The sequence below is a fragment of the Coffea arabica genome, chromosome 3e (genome assembly GCF_036785885.1).
Source record: "Coffea arabica cultivar ET-39 chromosome 3e, Coffea Arabica ET-39 HiFi, whole genome shotgun sequence".
Classification (NCBI taxonomy): domain Eukaryota; kingdom Viridiplantae; phylum Streptophyta; class Magnoliopsida; order Gentianales; family Rubiaceae; genus Coffea; species Coffea arabica.
In genome coordinates this window covers 48,955,711-48,979,362 of record NC_092315.1, presented here as the reverse complement: position 1 = coordinate 48,979,362, position 23,652 = coordinate 48,955,711, and the positions used below count along the sequence as shown (strand labels likewise).

At 36.0% G+C, this 23,652-nt stretch overlaps 2 protein-coding genes across 5 annotated transcripts; both read left to right on the top strand.

Moving 5' to 3' along the window:
- Window positions 1-4,610: 4,610 nt before the first annotated feature.
- On the top strand, window positions 4,611-11,803 carry LOC113735245 (apyrase 2-like). 2 transcript variants are annotated; one of them, XM_072083663.1, is made up of 10 exons: window positions 5,032-5,171; window positions 5,275-5,421; window positions 5,622-5,750; window positions 5,874-5,930; window positions 6,046-6,138; window positions 9,320-9,525; window positions 9,733-9,824; window positions 10,765-10,982; window positions 11,120-11,309; window positions 11,404-11,746. In XM_072083663.1, exons 2-10 carry the CDS (start codon window positions 5,284-5,286, stop codon window positions 11,517-11,519), a joined length of 1,239 nt encoding a protein of 412 aa, XP_071939764.1. In that variant the 5' UTR covers window positions 5,032-5,171; window positions 5,275-5,283; the 3' UTR covers window positions 11,520-11,746. The 2 variants fall into 2 exon arrangements, with proteins under 2 accessions (XP_027118065.1, XP_071939764.1); XM_027262264.2 differs by having other exon boundaries at window positions 4,611-5,421; window positions 11,404-11,803.
- A 1,334-nt stretch (window positions 11,804-13,137) lies between these two features.
- LOC113735244 (large ribosomal subunit protein uL6c) lies at window positions 13,138-18,104 on the top strand. Of its 3 annotated transcripts, none has more exons than XM_027262262.2 (4): window positions 13,138-13,369; window positions 14,001-14,110; window positions 14,294-14,602; window positions 17,655-18,104. In XM_027262262.2, exons 2-4 carry the CDS (start codon window positions 14,076-14,078, stop codon window positions 17,989-17,991), a joined length of 681 nt encoding a protein of 226 aa, XP_027118063.1. In that variant the 5' UTR covers window positions 13,138-13,369; window positions 14,001-14,075; the 3' UTR covers window positions 17,992-18,104. The 3 variants fall into 3 exon arrangements, with proteins under 3 accessions (XP_027118063.1, XP_027118064.1, XP_071939765.1); XM_027262263.2 differs by having other exon boundaries at window positions 13,155-13,384; XM_072083664.1 differs by lacking the exon at window positions 13,138-13,369 and having other exon boundaries at window positions 14,011-14,145.
- Window positions 18,105-23,652: the final 5,548 nt, after the last annotated feature.

Genomic DNA, 23,652 nt, shown 5'->3' with positions numbered 1-23,652 from the left:
AACACACATGTGTGATGGATAATAAAAATTGTGAGGTCACCTCTGACTGGATGACCAAAAAACTGATAACTGTGATGAGAACCTATCCTAACTTGTCAAGAAAGGGCATTGAAGCTGAGATGTTAAAATATGGTATGCATCCTAGCAAATAGCAAGTGTATAGAGCCAAACAAAAGGCAAGAGAAGAGATTGAAGGCACACATTCAGAATCATATAGTAAACTGTCCAAATATGTTGTGCCCAAATATGTTGTGCTTTTTAGGCAACATAATCCTGGTAGTGTTTGTAAGATTCATTATGATATACCAAATCTACTAGTTGAACCAAGGTTCCTGAGACTTTTTATTAGCTTTAAAAGTCAGAAAGATGGATTTTTAGGTGGTTGTAGATCCTTTGTTGGATTTGATGGATGTCATTTGAAAGGTAGTTTTGGTGGAGTATTGCTGGCCACTGTTGCATTGGATGGTAATAACAGCATATTTCCCATTGTTTTTGCTATTGTTGAGGTAGAAAACAAAGAGACTTGGAGTTGGTTCTTTCATTTCTTTGAAGAATTCTTTGGACCATTCGATAACAACTGTCCCTTAACTGTCATGAGTGACAGACAAAAGGTATTACTAAATACTTTACTTCACCAAATTTGGACAACCTGCTGTATAGATATGGTAAAAAAGGCTGACTAATTTTTTGCTTTTGATGTAGGGACTGAACATTACATATGAACAGCTGCTGCCATCTGCAATTGGAAGATACGGTTGCAGACATATTTGCATGAACTTCAAGTCTGAATTCCCTGGAGTGTTACTGAGTACCTTCTTTTGGTTAGCTGCTAAGAGTTATGATGCAATTGGATTTACACAAGCAATGCAGAGAATCAAGGACATGAATATAGAAGCATGAAGGTACTTATCCAAGATTCCAGTTTCTGCTTGGGCTAGACATGCTTTCTCAACAGATTTGAAATGTGACCATGTCACAAATAATTTCACAGAATCCTTCAATGCTTGGATTGGAGACTTAAGGTGCCAACCAATACTGACACTTGTTGAATGACTGAGGAAAAAATTTATGAAAAAATTACACAAAAAGTACCAGAAGGCTTGCACATGGACGTCTGCTATCCCAAAAAACATCATAGAAAAGCTCAAGGAAATTGCAATACATTCTAGGAGATGTTCATTGTAGATGGCCAGTGAGGATTTGTTTGAAGTTACTGATGGTGACAGAACATTTATAGTGAGTTTGAACCAGAAGACATATGACTGTGGAGCTTTCCAATTGTCTGGACTCCCATGCAAGCATGCTGCACTTGGAATTGTATACAGAAGACAGAAGTTGGAGACATACTGTGATCCTTGCTTCTAAACAGAAATGTATCTCAAGACATATAGTGGCATGATACATCCAATTCCTCACGAGAAGATATGGCCTCCATTAATTGATGTCACACCAAAAACTGTCCTTCCACCACCATTGAGAAGAGCTCTAGGTTTTCCAAGAGTTAATAGAAGGAGAGGGCTTGATGAGCCAAGCCAATCTCAAGCAAAAAGGTCAACCACTATGAGATGTGGCAACTACAAAGCTACTGGACATAATACTAGAACATGTCAAAGAGCACCTGTGAGACAAAGGAGTACAAGCACCAGCACAAACAAGGTTCAGTCTAGTGATTTAATTGAGAGACTTGAAATTGCTAAGCGAGCTTGTAATTTGTTATTAATTTTCATGTCAGGGGACTCAATTTGCTAGAGGAAAGCCAGGAAGGGGAATTGCAAATACAGGACTTGCAGGATCTGTTCTACAGGTTACAATTCTTTTAAATTCAGAAACAGACTTTTCTTATGTTGTTGTTGTCTGATAAGCTAATGCTTGCCATTGATTTGTGCAGGATCATGCTAATGGCAATGTGCCTATTGTCGTTTCTAGTCAAGGCAGTAACGCAAGTCCATCAACTCAATCACCATTAATGAATGCTGACTTGAATTTGCAAACAGCAACCACTGCTACTAAGAGAAAGGTATTTGTTCCTTAATCCTTTTTCAGAGATAGCTGCACTTTTAATGCTTATTTACATGCCTGTATATTAATCATGCTTCATCTGCAATTTCAGAGAGGACGACCTTCCAACAAATCTGCTCCATCTGTTGTATATAACCCCAAAAGGAAAACTTCAACAGCAGCACCTCTGCATACTGCTGCACTACATCCCAGTGGAAGTGCCCAAATGCAAACTGATGTCAACATCAATGCTTCAGTTTCTCATGATTCTCACAATGTCAGTAGCAGCTTCACCTTTTAGTAGAACTATTAAGAGTCTTTTGTTATTTGGATATCAGAGGACGTGAATATCTGATCATTACTTGTCGACATTGGAGAAATGGCAATATCTGATGTCTTGGTTATCTAATTTTGGTATCTGAACATTAGTTATCTGATGTTTTTGTATCAACCTGGATGCATGAGTGGAAAGATTTGGCTATTGTACACTCAAAATGCTTTTCAACAGAAAACTGAAGTTCCATTTGCACTATTACTTGTACACTGTGTTTATGTATAATCTGTCATATGGTATTCAATAAACAAAACTGGAAGCACATGATAATGAATCTGGTTCTTTACTATTATGAATCAATACTCATTTGATATCTTTTACAGTCAATATAACAACATAGACAGCTAAAAATACAAGGTTCATTATAAGCATCAATTTCACTATGGAGTTGAACTTGACAGCATTCAAATTCTGCACTTGATCACCTCTTTGTATGATTGAATGTCCTCCTGCTCTTTGCCTGCTCACTTGACCATCTTTAGACCCTTCGAACCACTGAAACAATATCAACAACAAAATGTAAATAGCTATGAATAACAGGTTCATTATAAGCAGCCATTTCACAATGGAGTTCGACTGCTCTACTTTGGCAAACTGTATCTGATCCTCCTTTTGCATGCTTGAACGTTGATCTGTTCTTTGGCTGCTCACTTCACCTTCTTCAGGTCCTTCGAACCACTGAAAGAATTTGCAATTTGAGCAGTAGAAATAGAGCTTGTTCGAATTCCTCCTGCTCTCAAAAATCTTAATACTTGCTTTCCGATGACAATGGCAATATCTATTTCTTATTGAAAATGAAGTTGGTGAATTCCATGATGAATCTACCAGGTTTGAAGAAGTCATGTGTATCTGTTTGTACGCAGTTCAGCTTTGCTACTTGTATGAACACTTTTGCAGAAACCTCAGCCACAACCCAACAACATTCAATGCTTTCTTTTGCAACTTCAGTAGGCAATTATATAGAGCTCCAAAGCAACACTACTGTTTCTTATTACCGTTACAAAGAACTGCTTTGAGAGTTGTTGGCATGAACCAGAAGACAATTTCTTGTAATACAGCCTTACCTTTTTCCATCAGTTTCACATATACCCCCTGCAATTTCAAAGGAACTAGATTCCATTGAAATTTTCAACATAAACATCCTTACTAATGACAATCTTGAGGGCAGAGATGGAATTTCTTTATTTTCTCTCTCCTAAAATACATTTTATATTCATTGTCCACCTCAATTGGGTTGGACCTGAAACTATCTACTTAGTTTTAGGGGAGGTATAAAGGATTTTCGGAACTTCAGGGGAGGTCCTTGAGACTGTCAGAAACCTCAGGGGAGGTTTCTGAAATTATCCCTAGTTTTAATGAAAAAGTTCAAGGATGATATTGGCGAATTTTCTTAATTTTTACCTCCAAAAAATGAATTTAAGAATTTATCTAAAGGGTATGTTGGAAATTTTTTGCTAAATGCATCCAACTTACCATGTCAAAATATGTATGGACATTTATTGCCTCATAAGCTTCTCAATTTGATTATCTTTCTTTTGAGAAAAAAGATTATTTGAGTATGTGCAATGTCCGTAACTCAAAATTCTAATTCCAAATAAATACACTATGAATATCAATCGATTGCACTAAAACAAAGAAAATATTCCGTTACCAATTATAATAAAATTGGACTTTAAAATTTGAGAATAGGGATAACATGGAGGCAAGTGCTTCTGGCGGAGGGAGTACCAGAGCAAGAACGAAACCCATACTAAGTTTGTTTGGATAAGAGTTTATTTGAGATATTTACTGTAGCACTTTTTGTGATGTGATGTATGTGAGATAAAAAGGTGGTTGAGAAAATAAAAAGGTGATTGAGATTTGTGAGGCAAAATTTTTTTTTCCAAATTCTCTTTGTCCAAACAAACTCACTTTTTTAGGATGTTTTTCAAAAATTTTACTGCAGCTGTCATTAAAAAAAAAAAAAAAGACTAATTTGTGAGTCTCAATTCTCACAGAGAAATGCAGGACATTTTGAAATGTGGAAATTTGTGAGTGGTTGCTTGCAATTGCATGAGATTTGCGCAGTATCAGCCGTATCCACTCCCTCCCCTATTAACATCCTGAAGGTGGGTGGCGGTGCTATATATAAGTAAAGGGATAGTGTTTGTGGAGGAAGGAAAGATCGCTTTCTGTCAGATCCGATCAACTTCCTCTGAGAGAGGGGGAGAGGTGAGAGGAGGAGGCCAGTTTCATCAATCCATCTGTTGAATTGGTTATAAATTACTATAACATACAGAGGTAATTTGGCTGCTACAGTAGTATTTTCTATTTGAAAAACACTACTAGTAGTCGATCAAATTGAGTACTACTGACTCTTCCAAATCATTGCTGAATTCAGTTGATTGATCTGATTAAAAAATAAATAAATAAAAGAAAGTGGCAATCTTTCCACTTGGGGGGCTTGGGAGTACGGATACGTACTCCTCTGATTGTCAATCATCTCATCAGGAAAAGAAGAAGATCAAGGAGGAGGAGGATAGGATAGAAGTGCATTATTATTATTTATCATTTTTTTTCTCAATATACATCGTCCCCTTAATTAATTAAAAGGGAGAAAAAAAGGATTGGAAGAGCTGGAGTCGGTGCAAGGTAATCAGGCAGCGGGCGGAAACGGTCAGATCCGATACCGGTCTCCATCGGCCGCGGAGCTTTTGGATGCGCAGACGCAGCAGCAGCAGCAGCAGCAACCGCTGGACAACAACAACGGCAGCTCCACTCCAATGGAGAAGATGCTAAAACGGAACAGGCAGCAGCAGCCTGATTACTATTATCATTCCCTTTTGGACAAGATCCAGAGGTATCGAGGTGTCTTCCTCGTCATTTCCCTCCCTCTTCTTCTCGTCATGTTTGTCCTCTTTCTAATGCCTGCCCGCTCCCCTTCCGATTCTCTCCCCCGCAAGTTCTCACCCATGAATGCCAATGCCAACGCCCGCTCCTACGCTGTCATCTTCGACGCTGGCAGCTCTGGCAGTCGGGTTCACGTCTTCTGCTTTGACTCCCACCTGGATCTTGTCCCCATCGGTAAAGATCTTGAACTTTTCGAACAGGTAAATTAGGCATTCTGTCTATGAGTGTATTTTCACCCATTTGGATTTTCGACTTGTTGCATTTGGCCTTTTCTACATTTACCTGCCGTCATCACGTGTGTTACCTTACCTACTAGCTACTAGTACAAATTAAAAAACAACTTCCTGCTATTAGCTCTAATTTGAAAGTGGACTGACTTCTTGTGGTTATGATTTATCAGAAAAAACCGGGTCTCAGTGCATATGCGAATGACCCTGAAGCTGCTGCCAATTCCTTACAGGAGCTTCTCCAGAAGGCCGAAGCTGTTGTTCCCCCAGAATTGCGTCAAAAAACACCGGTCAGGGTTGGGGTAAGAGTATCTCCGTTTCCAATAGTCGATTGTAAATAATAACTTTTTTTTCTCTTTTTTCTTACTGTGATTGTGTCCTTTGCACACAACTCGATCGTGATGCTGATACTGATGCCTACATAGGCAACTGCAGGTCTAAGGCAACTGGAAGGAGATACCTCTGATAGGATTTTGCAAGCGGTAAGCTTGCCTTCTTCCTTGCTACTTCTGTCTCTCAGAAAATGCCTTCCTCTGACATTTCAGTACTAATAATTATTAATGTTTCTTCTTTATATTTCTAAATTTCCCCTTCTAGGTTAGGGATTTTTTAAAGAACAAAAGCAGCCTCACGTCAAAGGCAGATTGGGTCACAGTTATTGATGGCAATCAGGAAGGTGCTTATCAGTGGGTATGTTGTATTCCTTTGTTGATTTATTTATTTATCTTGATGATGATTTATCGGATACAGAAGGTTGCTGTGTCATTTATTCATGCAACTTCATTTGGCACTTTCTCTTATCACTGGTGCAGATGATAATTCATTCTTTAGCTTGGATTCATAGGACCGCTTGAAGCCTAGGGCTTATTTTGTTTATGGAAGAAATCAATTTTTTTCTTGCCATACCTATTCATGGATTGGAGCCAATATGTATAATTTGAAAGCTTAAGTTAGATTTGCTATGGGTTCCACAGCCAACCAGTTTTTTTTTTTTTGTAGAGAAGAACATTTTTTGCTAAGCTAGACGTGGAAAGGCATGGGAGCACCAGATAGCTCTCAAGTTTTCTAAAATAGCGCCTTATATTAAGCTGTTCTTAACAAGCATATACTCTGTCTGCAAACTTGACTTTGAGTAAAACTCAAATCCTTGCATCATGACGTTAGCTGCATTTGTTTTCGTGTAATCAACATATGAGCATGCCTGTGACGAGTAAATAAGGAAACCATCCTGGTATGAAAGTTCAAATGCTCTTAAAGAAAACCAAAACCAATGGGCTACTTATTTTATGGAGATTTATGCACAGAAAATTAGTGTCTACAAGAACCTTGGAAAAGCTGACTGGTAAGCTCTGCAGTCATGCTAAATCTTTTTGAAGGGCTGTGTAATTTGGCCTACTATTTGTGGACCCCATGAATATTTTGCAAGTTAAACTTTTCATGTGATAAATGGAGAAGCCATACTCATCATTAACCATGTCATTTTTCACTATAATAACTATTGGGATGAAAGGTATTGGCTTCCCTCAATCCTGTGAATGAGTTTGTACCAGCTATTGCACATTGAACACTCAGCTACCATTTTTCTAATTATTTAGGGTTGTTTTTATCAGTCCTGTTTCCATGTCTATTCATGTACAGCTGCTACCTTTCTAAAAAGAGTGCTAAATTTTCCATTTGAACTTGTTGTGGAATTTGTGGTCTTCGTCTTCTTTCCTGTCTAAGGCCTTGTTTGATAACTCAATTCAGCACTTAAATTTAATGGATTCAGATCTTAACATATTCAAACCATTTGATAATCAAATATTGAGCATTTGAATTAATTAAGTGGCACTGAATTTTCTAGGCAAAACTTGTTCCCAAAATTAAGTGATAAGCTATTCACTTATCAATAATTCAATAACTTAATGGATTTAGACTTCAGATTTCAGACTTCAGTTTTATCAAGCGCACCCTAACTCTAATAGATATGGCATGTCCCTTGCAAATGTTGTTATTGTTATTCTGCAATAAAGAGGATAAAATCATCTTATACGTATCTATGTAAGGACACACCTGCTGTGGCTCAACATCTTGTCTCATAAGATAGTTGAATAGTATTCTATAGAAGTTGTGTCCAATCTAACTGCTACATGCCTATAACTTAGATCGTCTGAAGCGTGCACTTAACCTTTCACATTGCCTTATGGACTCTTCGCTGAATAAGTTTCCTCAATGCTCCTTATCTTTACCATTCATGAACTTGGTCAGCAACCTGAGATTTTTTCCCCCCTATACCAGCTTTTTGGGAAAAGATAATTGCAGAAACCATATGTAGCTTGTAGTAAAGCATTCCTTTAACTTCTTAGTGAGAAGTAAAGATTTTGGTTATGTTATAGAGAAAAGTGCAACAAGTTATGACTCTATTGTACTCGAACCATCAAGTTTGGTACCATAGGATTCTTAGGCAATATGCCAGAGTTAGTGGTAGAAGGATTGTGTTCTGGTTAGCTCAATAAGAAAGTGCAACTCCTAAATTAACACTCGATCCCCTGTAGCATCATGGAATTAATCATTCTCATGGTTGAGAGCCAATCGTTTTTTGTATCATCAAATTTTATTCTTTATTTGTTGAATCTTCAACGAACTATTGCTTGAATGCTACACTTTTCTAGGAACATGGTGCAGCAACATTAACATTATTTTTGCCAATCAGTAGCATATACATTACTTCTACTCCTACTCTAGCCTATTCTAGGGGGGAGGCTCAACTGGGCCAATTGCGTAATTGATAGTGACTGAACCACTATTAGACCAGACAGGTGTGTTGTGCAACCGTATGGATTTGGAGAAGCCACATATAGTAGCAATGTGATGGGAGGCAAGGTTTGCACCCTTGACCTCCCACTCCACAAAGACTTGAGTCTTTTGTGGTGGCCAACGGCCCAAGAGGCCGTTGGTTTGATGTAGCAACATTTAGAATGTCTGAATTTTTTGCTTTCTAAAGTATTGTCTGGTTGATTTCATGTGAATACACAGCGTAACTTAGGCAAATCTAGCGCTTGATTGACAAATCTAGACAAAAGCATGACAAATGGTGCTGTAGTTACAAGAAGAAGAAAAACAGTTTCTAGGAAATCCACTAGAGTTCCTTAGGCATGAAATTCTGGTAAAAAATTGTTTTCACATAATCGCATAATGCTCTCCTCTATCTTCTGTTTACAGAGTACGTATACATTTACTCAGTGATGGACTGTTGAATGGTAGGCCTTTCCTCATAACAATGACTGCAAATTGAAGTGTTAGTTTACATAAAAACTTCATTGTGGCTTTTCTAGCTACTTAAAATCATTACTTGAGTATATATCTCATAATTGATACTCAAATCATATCAATTTATAAGAGTTTGAGCAAATTAGCCAAGTACTATGTCCACAACAATAAGGCAAAGCAAAGTATGTTGGCATTAACTTTATTCTGACCTAAATTATTTCCCAGACAATGATCAAAGCCTTTTCAAACGTACCGAAAGGGTTTGCATCACAACTGAAGCAACTTTTTTACTTTGTAAAGATTTTGCTCTAGCAAGCTGGACTTGGATCATCTCATTCTGTAAGGAAGCTTGTTTGTATGCCTAAGTTTGTTATTGCAATACTACTGCAGCTTTTGTGCAGCAATAAAAGATACCTAGCATTTCGGCATTTTAGTAAGGCTGGCATAGTGTTGTTTACCAGATTTTCTGAGCCTGCTTTCGATTTCTGAGCATCCTTGAAGGAGCTAACTGAAGATTGCATAGACCTGCTTGTCATGAGTCAAAATTATGTATACCTTCAAAGAGAAAGTATGCAGTGGGAAGGATTTAGGCCTGCTTTTGAACTATTCTGTGCCTATGCAGGTGACCATCAACTATCTCTCGGGGAAATTGGGAAAAAAACATTCCCGTACTGTCGGCGTGGTCGATCTTGGTGGTGGATCTGTCCAAATGGCTTATGCTATCTCAGAATCAGATGCTGCGAAGGCTCCAAAATTACCAGATGGAGAGGATGCCTATGTCCAGGAAATGTATCTGAAGGGGACAAAATATTACCTTTATGTGCACAGGTATTGCTTATCCTTGGCCAATGATCTATAGCATACAATTTCTGACACCTTTCATTGGGATAGAACCCTCTGTTGTATTAACCAGTTAGTTAAAGTAAACTTCAGATATGTTGATTTTAGGTTACATGCTGCTCTTTATTTTATTACTTTACACCTCTCTTCTAGGTTCATCTCTTTTACATTTTTTTTATTGGATCTCATACACAGTTACTTGCACTATGGCTTACTAGCAGCTCGTGCTGAGATATTGAAGGCTGGTGTAGAATCCAGTAATCCATGCATCTTGGCAGGCTTTGATGGTATGGCCTGCATTTAGCTTCTCCAGGGCCGATTTCCTTTTGGAAGTGTTTTTTTCTTCCTATGTTGTATCTTCTTCTTTCTTGGCGTTCCTACGTACTTCTGCCTGTTAGTTACATTCTATGTGAAGTTAGACAAGACTGTGAAAGAATAGGCAGCTTTTTTTTTTTATGGAGAAGAAGGGTATACGATCACAAGAAAAAAGGATTTGTGTATATGATTGGTTAAGTTTCCTATTGGCTAAGCCGCTGGGCACTAAAAGTCTTAGTACAGTGGAAGTGAAATTCAAATAGTGCATTTCAAAACGTGGCATTCATTCTTAAGCATTGTAATTGCTCATAATGGATTACAAAGGAGCATGGTCATGCATTGCTACTCATACTTTGTTGTTTCTATCATCATGTTCCCCCATAGGTTCATCAAAAGTTAGCCTTTGCTATCAGGTGCGTTTTGGTGTCCGGGGCTTAGAGTAGAAACCTGAACCTTGTCTTAAATAACTGCTTCCTTGGAATTTTGTGTGGTCAACTAGGCATAATTTTTAATTTTAAGCAAAGTTTACAATTGCAGCATATCAGAATGGCACCAGATGTATCTTTGCCCTTTTGTACAGAAATTTTGAAAATATGGAACCACAAATTTTGAAATCTTTTGTTTACATGTCAAAGTACATTTTTAGTACTTTTCCAGTTAGGTCAGAGGGAATTGATAGGTTTTGCAAGTTGAAATACTCTTATACCAGATCATAAGAAAAAGGTATGTTGCTCTTGCATGTTTGTTTCCACATAATTAACTAATCTGCAATTTCCGTTCAGCATGTGTTTGCTTCAATTCTCTACTAGGTATCAATAGTTAATGTTGCTAGGCAAAGAAAACCCTCTCCTTGTGAAGTACTAATTACTGAAGCTAACATTCAAGTACTAACTATGAGTTGTTCCTTTGTAGGGTCTTACAAATATGGAGGGAAAGAATATCCATCATCCGCCTCACCATCTGGTTCCAGTTTGGATGGATGTAGGGAAGTAGCTCTTAAAGCTCTCAAAGTAAATGATTCAGCGTGCACCCACATGAAATGCACATTTGGTGGGGTATGGAATGGTGGAGGTGGGGATGGTCAAAAGAATCTCTTTGTTGCATCATTTTTCTTCGACAGAGCTACTGAGGTATGTATCCGTTGTGTAAATATTTCTGAAGGAGTAAGCAACTCAGAATAATTGGTCTTCTAGTAGGCAGTGAAAATTTGTACCCCACCTTTGTGTCACTATATCAGCATGTTGACCGTGTTAACATTCCCTCGTAGGCTGGTTTTGTTGATCCGCTTGCTCATGTAGCAAAAGTTCATCCAGTTGATTTTGAGGAAGCTGCTAAGCGTGCTTGTCAAACCAGGCTTGAAGATGCCAAATCTACATATTCTCATGTGGAGCCTGATAACCTACCGTACTTGTGCATGGATCTTGTGTATCAGTTCACCTTGCTTGTAGATGGGTTTGGTGCGATTTACTTATTCAACTCTATGTTAGCTTCCGTTGCCGTCCTATAATATTGATCAGTGAATACTAATGGGTTTCTTTTTCGATTAAGCAGGCCTTGATCCTTGGCAGGAGATTACTTTGGTGAAAAAGGTTGAGTACAAAAATTCCTCAGTTGAAGCGGCGTGGCCACTTGGTAGCGCAATAGAAGTTGTGTCATCTTTGACATAGCCACCGCAGAGAGTTGATTGCAGCAGTTTGTGATTCTCTTGCTTAAATTTCATCATAATGGGTGTCTACAGTTCAAAATCGCTTTATGCTTCTCGCTAGAAATCCTTCCATGACAAAAATGAGAGCAAGTTTTGTATTGACATATTGAATAATGACTACTACTTACCCATTGATGTAATGTTTTCTGATAGTGAAACATGAGAATCTGATACACGACTTATAAAGAATGTGTAGTGGAATATTTTAGGGAAGGAAAAAAAAAAAAAGAAACTATTGATCCTGAATTCTATTTTTCCTATCTTGTTCACCATGATTTGGTTGGACTGGAGTAAAGTGATAACTGGTCACAAGAAATCACCGTATCTGGAGTTGACAAAATTACTCTCAAATTTCAACTGAATTTGTTGACCTTACTGTTGCATTGGATCACATCACTGACTTAGCTCTTGGCATGAACATTCAATCTTTACATAAAATAGAAACAGGGGCAGGAATAATATATGTAGCTACTGTTTGATTAATAACTCTTATGGGAATTGAAGAGGTGAGCTTTAGTTTTGTGAGCTGTGCCGACCAGCTGAGGTTTTCTCCTTAGCGGGGTGCAGCTACCTTAAAAGTTACCTGCTAAGATTATTGGAGACCGGGCTGTGTCCTCCGGTTCTCCTCCACAGCCCCTCCGGTTCTCCTCCAACGATCTAGTCAATTCGGGTGTGAGTTAGGATTGGGGAATTTTAAAGAGAGATTCTTACAGTATATTATCTGCCCCTTTAGTGAAGGGAAATGATATTTATAGGGGACAAATTGGAGGAAAAGATAGTGGGCTCCAATTTCCTAGGACCTATAGGTACATTTGTCCCACATCGGGGTTGGGGTTGGGTTTGGGTTGGGATATAAGTCCCTGGGATTGCCTCAAGAGTTGCCGGCTTTTGAGGTTAATTCTGGGATTAGGTTTATAAAACAACAAAAGTCTGATTCAGGCTGTTGAAAAAAAATTTCCTAGGACCTGACAGGGACTAAGCATGTTCAGCCTTAATTTGACAAGACGGTGCAGTAAACAGGTCCCGACATGTGTCAGGTTCTTCAATAGGATCTCGGTTGTCATGACATGCACAGGCCCAATCCGGGATACCAGTGGATGTGGGAGTCACCTCGATTACCCGTATGCGATGTCTAACTGAGGTGATCGGAACTAGCAACGACCCATCCTAGGTAATAAAGGATCAGTTCGGTATGGCCGAACCAGGATGACCATCCTCAGGAATCATTCAAAATGAATGACAATGTTTAATATTGCCCTCTATCATTCAAAAAAAACAAATTTCAGAAAAAATTACTCCATCGTAGTCTCTTCCAACATGGACGTTCATGATAGGGGGGAATTTTGCCATTTTAATAACTATACCATAATATTACTTTATTTTGTCATGGGAATTTGATTGTTAGATAGTACAAGAATAAGTTTTGTCACGCTTTGCTTAGAATGGAGGATTTAATTGCAAGCATGGTGCAGTGCTCCCAGGTCGCAGTAATTTATTTGCACACTGACCAAGTCGCAGTAAGCCGTGGTGCACAAACCTTATCCGTCCCGTCCCTTCCCTTCCCTATCAAGTGCTTCATCAAATTCATTACTAGCACACCCATCACCACACACAACACGACTCCACTCCCTCGCTCCCTCTCACTCCACTTTCCATTAGCATCCTTCGCATTCTGCTTCCCGATTATCCTTTCCAAACCGAAAAGAAAAGAAAAGCAATTTACTCGAAAAAAGAAATAGGGAACAGCCGGAACAGGAGGAGAGGCCGCTATTTTCGTCGCTGCCCGATAGTCATCACCCAAAACGCATTACTGTAAAGCTCCATTTTGTCCGTCTTTTCTTTTCCCTTCTAAATTTCCTTCTCATTGTAGGTGAAATGTATGACTGGTTGTTGGTTTTCCTTATCTTTCGGTGGATGCCCCTGTTTTGCCAATTTGTGCGGTTATGTTTTGAGATTGACTACTCTTCTGTTCCTGTCTTTAATTTCCTTCTTATAGTTTCTAAAACGGGTAGTAAAATAATGACTTCTTGATGGTTTTCCTTCCATCTTTTCTATTTAGCGTTGCCCTCCTTCTTATAGCATCTAAGATAGGTATGTCATGCTTTGGTCTACGTCGTGAACTTGCTTGTGGAAATGCCTCATCCAACAACGAACGGAAAAAGGACGATTTGAGAATCAGTGTGATGTGTGTGCAAGGATGGATACTGGTGCCCCTGCCGGCTAACAGGGAAAATAAATAAATAAATAAACTTTCCGCTTTTTTATTTGTGTAGTCGCTAAACTTTTCCAAGATTAATTTTCATCTAGTTCATTATACTATTTTTTGTGTCGGTTGACCCACTAAATGATCACTTGTGGTATTATTCTATCATTTCTCTGCTCTATTATTTAATTGCTTTGAAATCGATATTTGAAGTTATTGTATTTATGTTTGGATTTGTAGATGCACGAAAGTACCCTTGTGAGTTGAGCTACAACAAGAGCAACAGCAGCAAACATTCCCCTGTCCAGTCAACAGATGGCTACGTCACTTGGTGCTTCCTCACCAAACTGGTAAAATAATGGGTGCAATTTTCGAATCTAACAATGTATGTACTGCAATTAGTGAATGCTTTGACAAGTGTTTGTGTGCCTTCCTATTCTATTGTTTTATTGCTACTTCTGACTGAATGACATGATGATGATGAGTGAATTTGATGATTTTTTGTGACTCTTTTAGCTCTTCTATTTATTTAGCAATTTGAAATCTCCATTCACTGGAATGCGTGTACCCCGTATTGCTGTTGTGGGTTATCAACATGCTAAGTTTGTGACAAGGAGGACAATTGTGGAATGCAAAGACTCAAGAATTGGAAAGCAGCTGATTGAAGTACCTTCAAATGTTACCTTAACAGTTGATGGCCAAGATTTGAAAGTCAAGGGTCCTCTTGGGGAGCTTGCTCTTACTTATCCGAAAGAGATATTGCTCCAGAGGGATGACTCTGGTCTTAGAGTCAGAAAGTCAATAGAGACTAGAAGAGCCAATCAAATGCATGGTTTATTCAGGTAGGAAATTTGCTCATTCTCTTCCTACTTTATTTGTCAGTCTGATCTGATTTATGAGTTAGTCTGTAAAGTGATACTATTCAGTTCTCCTAATACTCTCCCATACTACTGTAATGTCAAATTTTGTGAATGGAAGTTTGTAGTTGTACTAGACAATTTTTTTTTTTTTTGTTCTTTTGTGTTTTCTTAACTCAAAGAACACTACTGATTTCCAAGTAAACTAAGCAAAATGCTAAAATGCCCTCTTTGGAACGTAAATTTGGTGAGGGAGATGAAAGGCAAGGTCAAGGATATAATATACCCCCAGCTATCTTGTCGGTTGACTTGAGGGAATTAGATACAACCTCAAAAAACTGTTCTCGTTTTTATTCGTTTTATTAAAGGTGGAAGGGACAACGAGTGAAGGTGAGAGATGAGGGATTCAGGTCAGCAGAGAGACGTATACTATGTTCTTGTTGGAAATTTGGGGTTTTATTGATGGTGCTCAAGGAGGAGACAACTGGCAAAAATGATTATCTGAGTTTGGGCGTTCCTTGAATGATTCTCCATCTTCAGCAAACTTGTTTGTTGATGAGCGTTTTTTGTCACAATATTTTTCTTCCATTTCATCCTAGTTTGCTATATACCAGTTTCAAAAACTTATTTCCAACAAATGGTTTTCCTTTTGCTCAAGAAAATCCTGAGTCCTTTTAGAGTCCGAAAGGTTCAACTACTAATATTTCTGACTGCAGCAGAGTCAGGCTCAAATTCCAACGACATACTTTTTACCCCTACTTTTCACATACAAAGTCATTTATGTCTTGTTTAGGACCTGTTGCTTTCATTGTTCCATTCAAATACTTATAGGTTTTTCTCTGTGTATTCATGATGAGCCTGAAATTAAGATCTACTTGTGACTCATAAGCTTTTTGTAGACTATCTGAAATTCTGATGCAGGAGCATCTTGAAGCTTGTCTTTCTTGTTGCTGATGATTTATAATGTCCTATGTCTTGTTTCCACAGGAAAGAGAGCAGTTGCTTAAAACTCTTTTACTACATAGTACATTTATGCTTACCCTGTGGTTCCTTTGGAGTATTTTGGTCTTTCGCCAATTGAGGAAAACAATGATTACTAATATGCCATCTGTTTAAAAATCCTAATTTCTAGCTATGGGTCCTAATGGTAATAAGCTATCTGAATGTTTTAGGCCTCATTTCTTCACCAGCAGATAAGGTGGGTAGCACTAAGTGTTCTTATGAATATTTTAGAATTAGTGGTGAAAGTTTGGAGAGTTGGGCTTATAGATCACAGAAAAAGTAATTTTATATGACTTGCTTGTCATTGATAATCTTCCCAACAAGAATGTCTAATGTATTGGGCAAGTCTGTTGCACTACTCTTAGTCTTTTGAAAGACACAAGTTGCTCTATTCACATTAAACGCTGATATATTCATATTCAAAACAATGAATTGCACCAAACAAAATAATCCTTCACGGCGCTGTAGGGAGTGGAAGTTTCTTAGGAAAACCTAATTCCGCTTTCAATTGAGTGGTGTCTGTTACTGGGCATCCTTTATAGGTTGTACTTATGGAGAAGGTATTCCAGAGATTCATTCACCATAAGAACAATGAGCATATAATTGGCTCAATACATGATTGTAAAGAGTTTTAATGCACTAATCAAAGCTAGCTCCATAACTCTGAGAAAAATGCTTGAAGAAACACAAGTTTTCACAAGAAAGAACAATTATACAAGATTCAAAATTACGAATACTTGTCCAAATCAACAGCCCTTTTTCATCAAGCTCAATACAGACCATCTTATATCCATCTTCAACGCTATAAAACCATACTGTAAGCAACAGAAGTTTATAACAGGCGCGGCAAGGATGTTTTCAACGTCCAGAGTTTGGTTTGGCATGCTTTAGGAGATGAGCATACTTGGGAGTTGGTTTAAGTCCAAACCAGTCTTTATCTCAGTTTATTATTAATGCAGTCATTTGTTTTGATTGAGATTTTCTGAATTTCAGTCATATTATATAGTTTAGGGGTTAGAACCATGAATTTCTTCTTATGAGTAGTATTTGATTTCATGAAGAAGAAATTCATGGTTCTGTCATCAAATATTGCTTTGCTTTCATGAAGTTTGGAACATGATATTTCAACTTTTATTACATCAGATTTGTATTTTCAATTTTTTCGTTGAGAAATTCATGGTTCAGTCATGATTTTGGTCACATTAATGAAAGGAGGGTTTTCATGAGTCTCAATCTTGGAGGTGTGGTCGGGATTGCCTGAAGAGTGATGTAGATTTCCCTGGAAAGTTGAATGAGACGTGTCTTTAGACCTTAAGATCGTAATAGTGAGGTAACGGAGGAGCTGGCTCTTTTCCAGAAGGGAAGAGCAGTAGTAAACTTGGGAACGTGGAAATGGAATTGGAAACTATGAATGCATGTAGAAAATGAATAGAGAAATCACCTATGCTTTCCAATTAAATTTGGATTTGTGAAAAGAAGACATATATTGTTCAGCTGTGACTTGGTATTTGAGATATCTTATCATTAATATGATAACCACTATCCCACTTTATTCTTTTCTGTTTTCTCCTAATGTCTATACTCCATGTTGCCGATAGTTCCTCAGACAGAAAATACTGACAAGAATGTATAAGCACATTTTTGGGATGTTAAATGAAGCATATTAATTTGTCTATTGGTGGATAATTGTGCAATGACATGGTTTACCTGTATTTGGTGTCGTCAGTATTTGAATTTTTATTACTTAATAGTATCAGGTCAGCCCCAATTGAATGCTCTCCTAGGCGGTTGTGTTTGACTTGTCCTAAAACAGCTGTGGTCCAAGTATGCACTCAGCCATCTTAATGTAAAATGTGGATCTTCTCCTGAACTTGTTTCTTGAAATTTATGTGTTGCAGATAGTGTGAAGCCATAACATCTTTTTCTTCTTCAGATATTCCATTGAGTGAAAAAAATAGAGGACGTGTGTTAGTTGAAATGCCTTATCTACAATTTTCTCCTTGTTTCCAACAATCTGTTCAACTTCATTTGTCAGGACTCTTACTAACAACATGGTGGTAGGTGTGTCAAAAGGATTTGAGAAAAGGCTTCAATTGGTAGGTGTGGGTTATCGTGCAACAATTGAAGGAAAAGATATAGTACTTAGTCTTGGATTCTCTCATCCAGTCAGGATGACAATCCCGGATGGCCTGCAAGTGAAAGTTGAAGATAATACCAGAATTATTGTTGGTGGTTTTGACAAATCTGCTATTGGTCAATTTGCTGCTTCAATTAGGAAATGGAGGCCGCCAGAGCCATATAAAGGTAAGGGTGTAAAATATGCTGACGAGGTAATAAGAAGGAAGGAAGGTAAAGCAGGGAAGAAAAAGTGATAAATTGTATCATTTGACTCATTGCTTCTTTTTTTTTTTTTTTGTGTGTAAATGGGAGAAGTCGAACCCAAGGCCGTATCATTTGCCCCAATGCTTACAATTGTTTGCAGGTAGATCCATTTTGCAGCGCTAGTTCTAAATCGCAATTCAGATATTCAGTTAGTTAAGTTTTCCTCTGTAATTGAGTGCGGCAGTAAACCCTACTATGGTGTTCAATAGAGCTGGCAAAAAAGTTCAAAATCCAATAATCCGCTCAAACCACCCATTAATTTTAAAGGATGGATTGGGTCAGTTGAGTTATGGGTTTTGTTGAGTTGGCTAAGAATAATTCAACTTATTTATTAGACGTGTTGGGTTTTTTATTTGGGCATTCAATACTCAACTTGTTTAAAAATAATTGAAAAATAATAAATACAAGATTCAAAATACATCTGTCCAATCACTTGTATTTAGACATGTGTTAATAATTTATAGACCAATTTATATTCAAAATTCTCATATACATGTTTTCAATCAATTTTTTAATTCTTATTTAAAAGAAAAAAAACTTGAAATAAACTTCCTCAACATCTATAATATTTTATTATGTTTTTTAAGAGTATATTGTTTTCCTCCCTTTTTTTTCTTTTTTTTTTATTATTGTTCTTCAATTGCTACTTACTTTTATTTGTTAATATTTCGTGTCTCTATAATAGAATTTTAAATTTGTTCTAATTGCATTCTTTTATTTTTCTCTAACTTGTTTTATTTCATTGTTAATAATTCCTCATCAATATTATAATACAACAAATTATATGTTTCTTAATTATATTTTCGAGCATAATATAATCTAACATTCAATAAATTAAATACACAGAATATTACAAATACAATACAGCATATATGAATAGTAAAAGTGTTAAATATGTTGTGACAAAAATAAGTTTCAATCAATTAGTGGTATTAAAAAGTATAAAGTAAACAAATATTTTTGGCTAATCTATTTAAAAATACAATTTATTATCTAAAATTCACAATAGAAGTAATATAAAATATTATTCTATTTATGGTGTGTTTTGTTGGTGTGTGAAAATATATTTATGTATGTGAAAAAAATCTTTTTGTATCTATAAATGTACAAGAGAGAGTTTATGTATCACAATGTATTAATTAATAAATTAGGTTATATTTGAGTCATGGGTTTAACATGACCTAATATGATCCAATCCAATTTAAAGTTGGACGGGTTGGATATAAGTGAAAATCAATATTAATCGGTCCAATTGTTAGGTATAGCAGTCACGTGTACCTTCCGTGACACGAATGGAGTTGCCTCGTGATGATATTTCGTGCATGCCTACGCTCAACTTCACTAACTTATTCCAAATCAGGAGAGTTTCAATTGCCTTTCTATTGAACTTCAACAAAACAACTGAAAAGCATCATATATTCGGGTTCTAGGTTGACGTTGAAATTTCAAGCGTGACATCTGCTCTTCAATAAGAGTTTGATGAGCTTTTATTTGTAAAACCTGCACTTGCTGCTAGACTGCATTGTTTCGTGCACTGATGCACTATGACAGGGTTTACAGTTTATAGCTTAGGATTGGCAGTTTTTCGGCAGTACTTTTCTTAAAAAAAACCAAGCCCTCGTTTGGATTGTGATTTTTTGAAGAAAATTTTTGAGTTTTCATGAATATTTCTTTTACACATTCTTCAATTATTATTTTTTATTTCACATATATCACATCCTAAATAAGTGTTATAGTAATTTTTTTTTCCAAAAACTATCCGGTCCGGACATCAACCCGGCAAGAGGACAAGGTCATTGGATTAGTGGTTCAACTACGGATTGCATGGTTGAATTGTCGAGTTCAAAAATGAATAAAATAATATGATTAAGCATTTCTATTATTAATAATTAAAATTGTACGAATTAGTAAAAATAAAAACTACTCTTGTGAACTTCAGTCAACCACTCCAGCGAACCTTTTTCCTTTTCTTACAGAAGTAAGAAATTGTTTAATTAAACATAATCCCAAATTTAACCTCAAAAGCCCAATTGTTTAAAGTTACATTGCTTCATCGCCAAATGAAATAGCGCATGCCCCAAATGTTAAAAAATAAATAAATAAATAAATAAAGGAGCTTTAGGCTTCCAGTTCCACCTGTTAACATAAAAGAAGAGTTCTAGAATCCAGACTCGCAATTTTTAGACTTTCAGTCATTAAGCAAAAAAAACAAGGACAACAAACTAAACAAGCAATAACATATTTTTCGAATTATTCATTTGCACAGTTCTCAACTATTACCAAATTTATGACCACCATCAGTTCAAACAAAAGATAGACATATTTTAACTCATGCGTAGCAATAATTAAATAAAATAGATTAGGCAAGTAAGGATACCTAGTTGCTTACTATTTTGTGAGGATAGCACATGTTACCAATTTGTTCATACAAGTTTCCAATTCAGCTACAATGGTTCTTCTTCTAAACAATGTTTTTAAAATTCGAACCGGAGAGTCTTCCGATTCACGGTTCGACCAATTTCAAAGGTTTAATAATTTTTTATTCATTTTATTATTAAGAATTTTGAATAAAACTAAAATATTTATTTTATAAAATAAAAACTTAATGAAAACTAGTTGAACCTCCTGGTTTTCACCGGTTCAAATGGTTCAATTAATTCTTTGATTTTTTAATTGAATCGGATCGGATGCATGGCTGGTTCACGGTTCAACCAATCGAACCCCAGTCCAATTTTCAAAACATTGCTTCTAAAATTCAAGTTTCATTTGTATCGAATTTCTCAAAATCAATAGAGTCATAGTTTCTTTCCCTTGCATTTCTAAGCAATACAAAAACCACTAAAGTAAATATATCAACCTGTTTGAGAAAAATAAAAAATTCCTATAAGGACAAGGCAATTAATACATTTGCTATAATCTTAAGTTATAGTGTACATATGGCTCTTTTTGATAACTCAATTTAACACTTAAATTTAATGGATTCAAATTTTAATATGTTCGTTTGTTAAATAAAAATTGAACATTTGAATTAATTAAGTAACACTGTAATTTTCTAAACAAAATTTGCTCCCAAAATAAGTGATAAGCTATTAACTTATCACTTAATGTAAAATACATTCAAATGCATCAAATTTAGTACTTATCAATTTAACAATTTAATGAATTCAGTTTTATCAAACACATTTCAATTTTTTATGTTCCAACCTGTCTCTTTTCTTTGAGTGGATATGTTCAAATATACTTCAATTCTTTTTACATCCAAAAGTACCGTAATTTTGGCCTAAAGCACGTATAGATAATTTTTGCAAATAAGGTGTGCTACTACCATAACATGTTTACTATTCATCCATTGAAATAAGAAAAAAACTCAAAAAATGAAATCAGAGTCAAAGAATTAAAATGTCCACTAATGTGAGTTTTTTCTCTCATGGATTCGTATTATGCAGTTATATTGAGTGGTAATTCCTACTATTTATGAGTTAGTTTGAAATGTGATTTGTTTGTATCACTTCCATTACCGATAGTTCTTGTAATTCTATTTAAACAAAAACAAAAGAGGGTGTCAAAGCCATCGCATAATGCAGAGTTAGATTGAATGATAAAGTGAAAGAGGTTGTAAATAAAAAATCAAAATTCAAAACCTCCCACTTATAAAATTTAAGAAAATTCATCGGGTGCCATCTAGATTGAAAAAAAGTCGGTGGAGGAGAAAGTAACTAAGTCAAGCAGTTTTCAGCTATTTTTTTTATAAAAAAATTTCGGATATATTTGGCAACTGCATTTGGTAAATGTGTACGACCTGTTTAAGAGGAGTACTCTCAAAAGGAGTCCAGTCTACGTGATATGTTTTAATAGAAATTTTATTTCTAAAAAATAGGCAAAAATCAGGCAACAAAATACACTTTTTTTTGGGCTAAAAAGGTAACAAAATACACATTTCTATTTTCGGGTATTTTAAGACTATGAGATAAACAATTCCATTACCATTGTATAAGGAAATTTTTATTGGATTGTCATTCGTGGCTGTGTAAAGAGTTACCAATGGTACCACTGTTCCTTTGAGACAATCCTCCCTGTGTTTTTAAACTTGGACCGGACCGGCCGGTTCGACCGGTCGAAGCGGGAACCTGCCAAGTGTCCGGTCCGAGTTGTTCTTCAAAACCAGAAGACTAAAAATCCGGTCAAAAACCGGGTTTGACCGAGAAAAACTGGAAAAAACGGTTCAACCAGAGCATTTTTTTTAAAAAAAAGTTAAACTTTTTCAATATTATGTTTTGACCCTTAAATTATTAAAACTTATTAATATACCTTAAATATTTCATACTTTATAAATGTTGTCTTAAAATTTGATGTTATTTTTCAATCAAATCCATAATTTTAATTCTAAACTTGTTAATGTTCATTAAATAATATAAATTGCTACTTGATTGTTCTAATTTCTTTATATTTTCTTGTTAAATATATTTGAAACATCAAATATATATGAATATACCTTTATTAATATTAACATACTTTTAGGTATTTTATATACAATATTTTAATTTTTAAATAATTTTTATTTATGACATCATCCGGTTCAACCCTGATCGAACCCGATTGAACCCATTGACCCCTGACTCCTGAGTTCGACCGAGTCGATACCTGGTCCGAGTCTAAAAACATAGCCTAAAACCGAAATACCTGAAGTCTGTAAATTTTATATCAACAGTCTTTCCTTGAGATGAGGGCTAATATTCATGTGGCCAAATTCAAGAATTTAATCCTTTAAGAGATTCACCATTTTTGGGAGATAATTGCAGAAAACCTCCCTTGAGATTTCTAATAGTTGCACTCACATCTTCTATGCTTTCGAAAATGGCACTAACCTCTCTTGAATATTAGCCCATGTTAGAGAAAGTGCAATTAAAAAAGTCTTTTGAAAAGAGAGATAATAATTTTGATACATTTGTACCCTTTTTACCTTTTTGTAAGGTTGTATTAGTAAAAGAATAAATAAAATCAAAAGTTGGAAAACAATTCGTGAAACTCATATAAATGCAAAGAGAACAAGTGTAGCGGTAACAAGTAGAAAAAACAATGAATATACGTTCAGAAATCTAAGGTTCTAAAGCATAAAATGTGTTCAACCAACTTTAAAAACTCTCCTTCACTAGTGTGCATAGAAACTCTGTGTATTAAGTTGAGACTACAAAGGATTGCTTAACTATTATCTTCTAATTGTCGCAAATTTTAACAGAAAAATTCTCAAAAATTGCCTTGATTTTTGCTTTCTTTCTTCTTCCATTTCGTGAATGCCTACGATGAAGTGAATTCAACCAAAACTACCAGAACATATTTTCTTATGAAGCCTTGCTTGGAGATTTCTTTCCCTTTGCTTCTACTTCTTTTCTATGCAGACAATATACGTTCTACTTGCAGTGTTCTTTCAAGTGCTGTCAATCACAAAATGATGCCATATTGGAGCATCAATTAGTGCTATTTTGTGATGCCATTTTGTAAGTGCACTTACAGTACCTAATCAGGTAAGAAATAACCATTAACTTGTTTAATTAATTATCCTGAACTTGTTTATTGGTCTAATTTTTTTGCTTCAAATTTGTTTACTAACAACCTTAAACTCTTAAGAGTATAAAAGTAATTCACCCTACCTT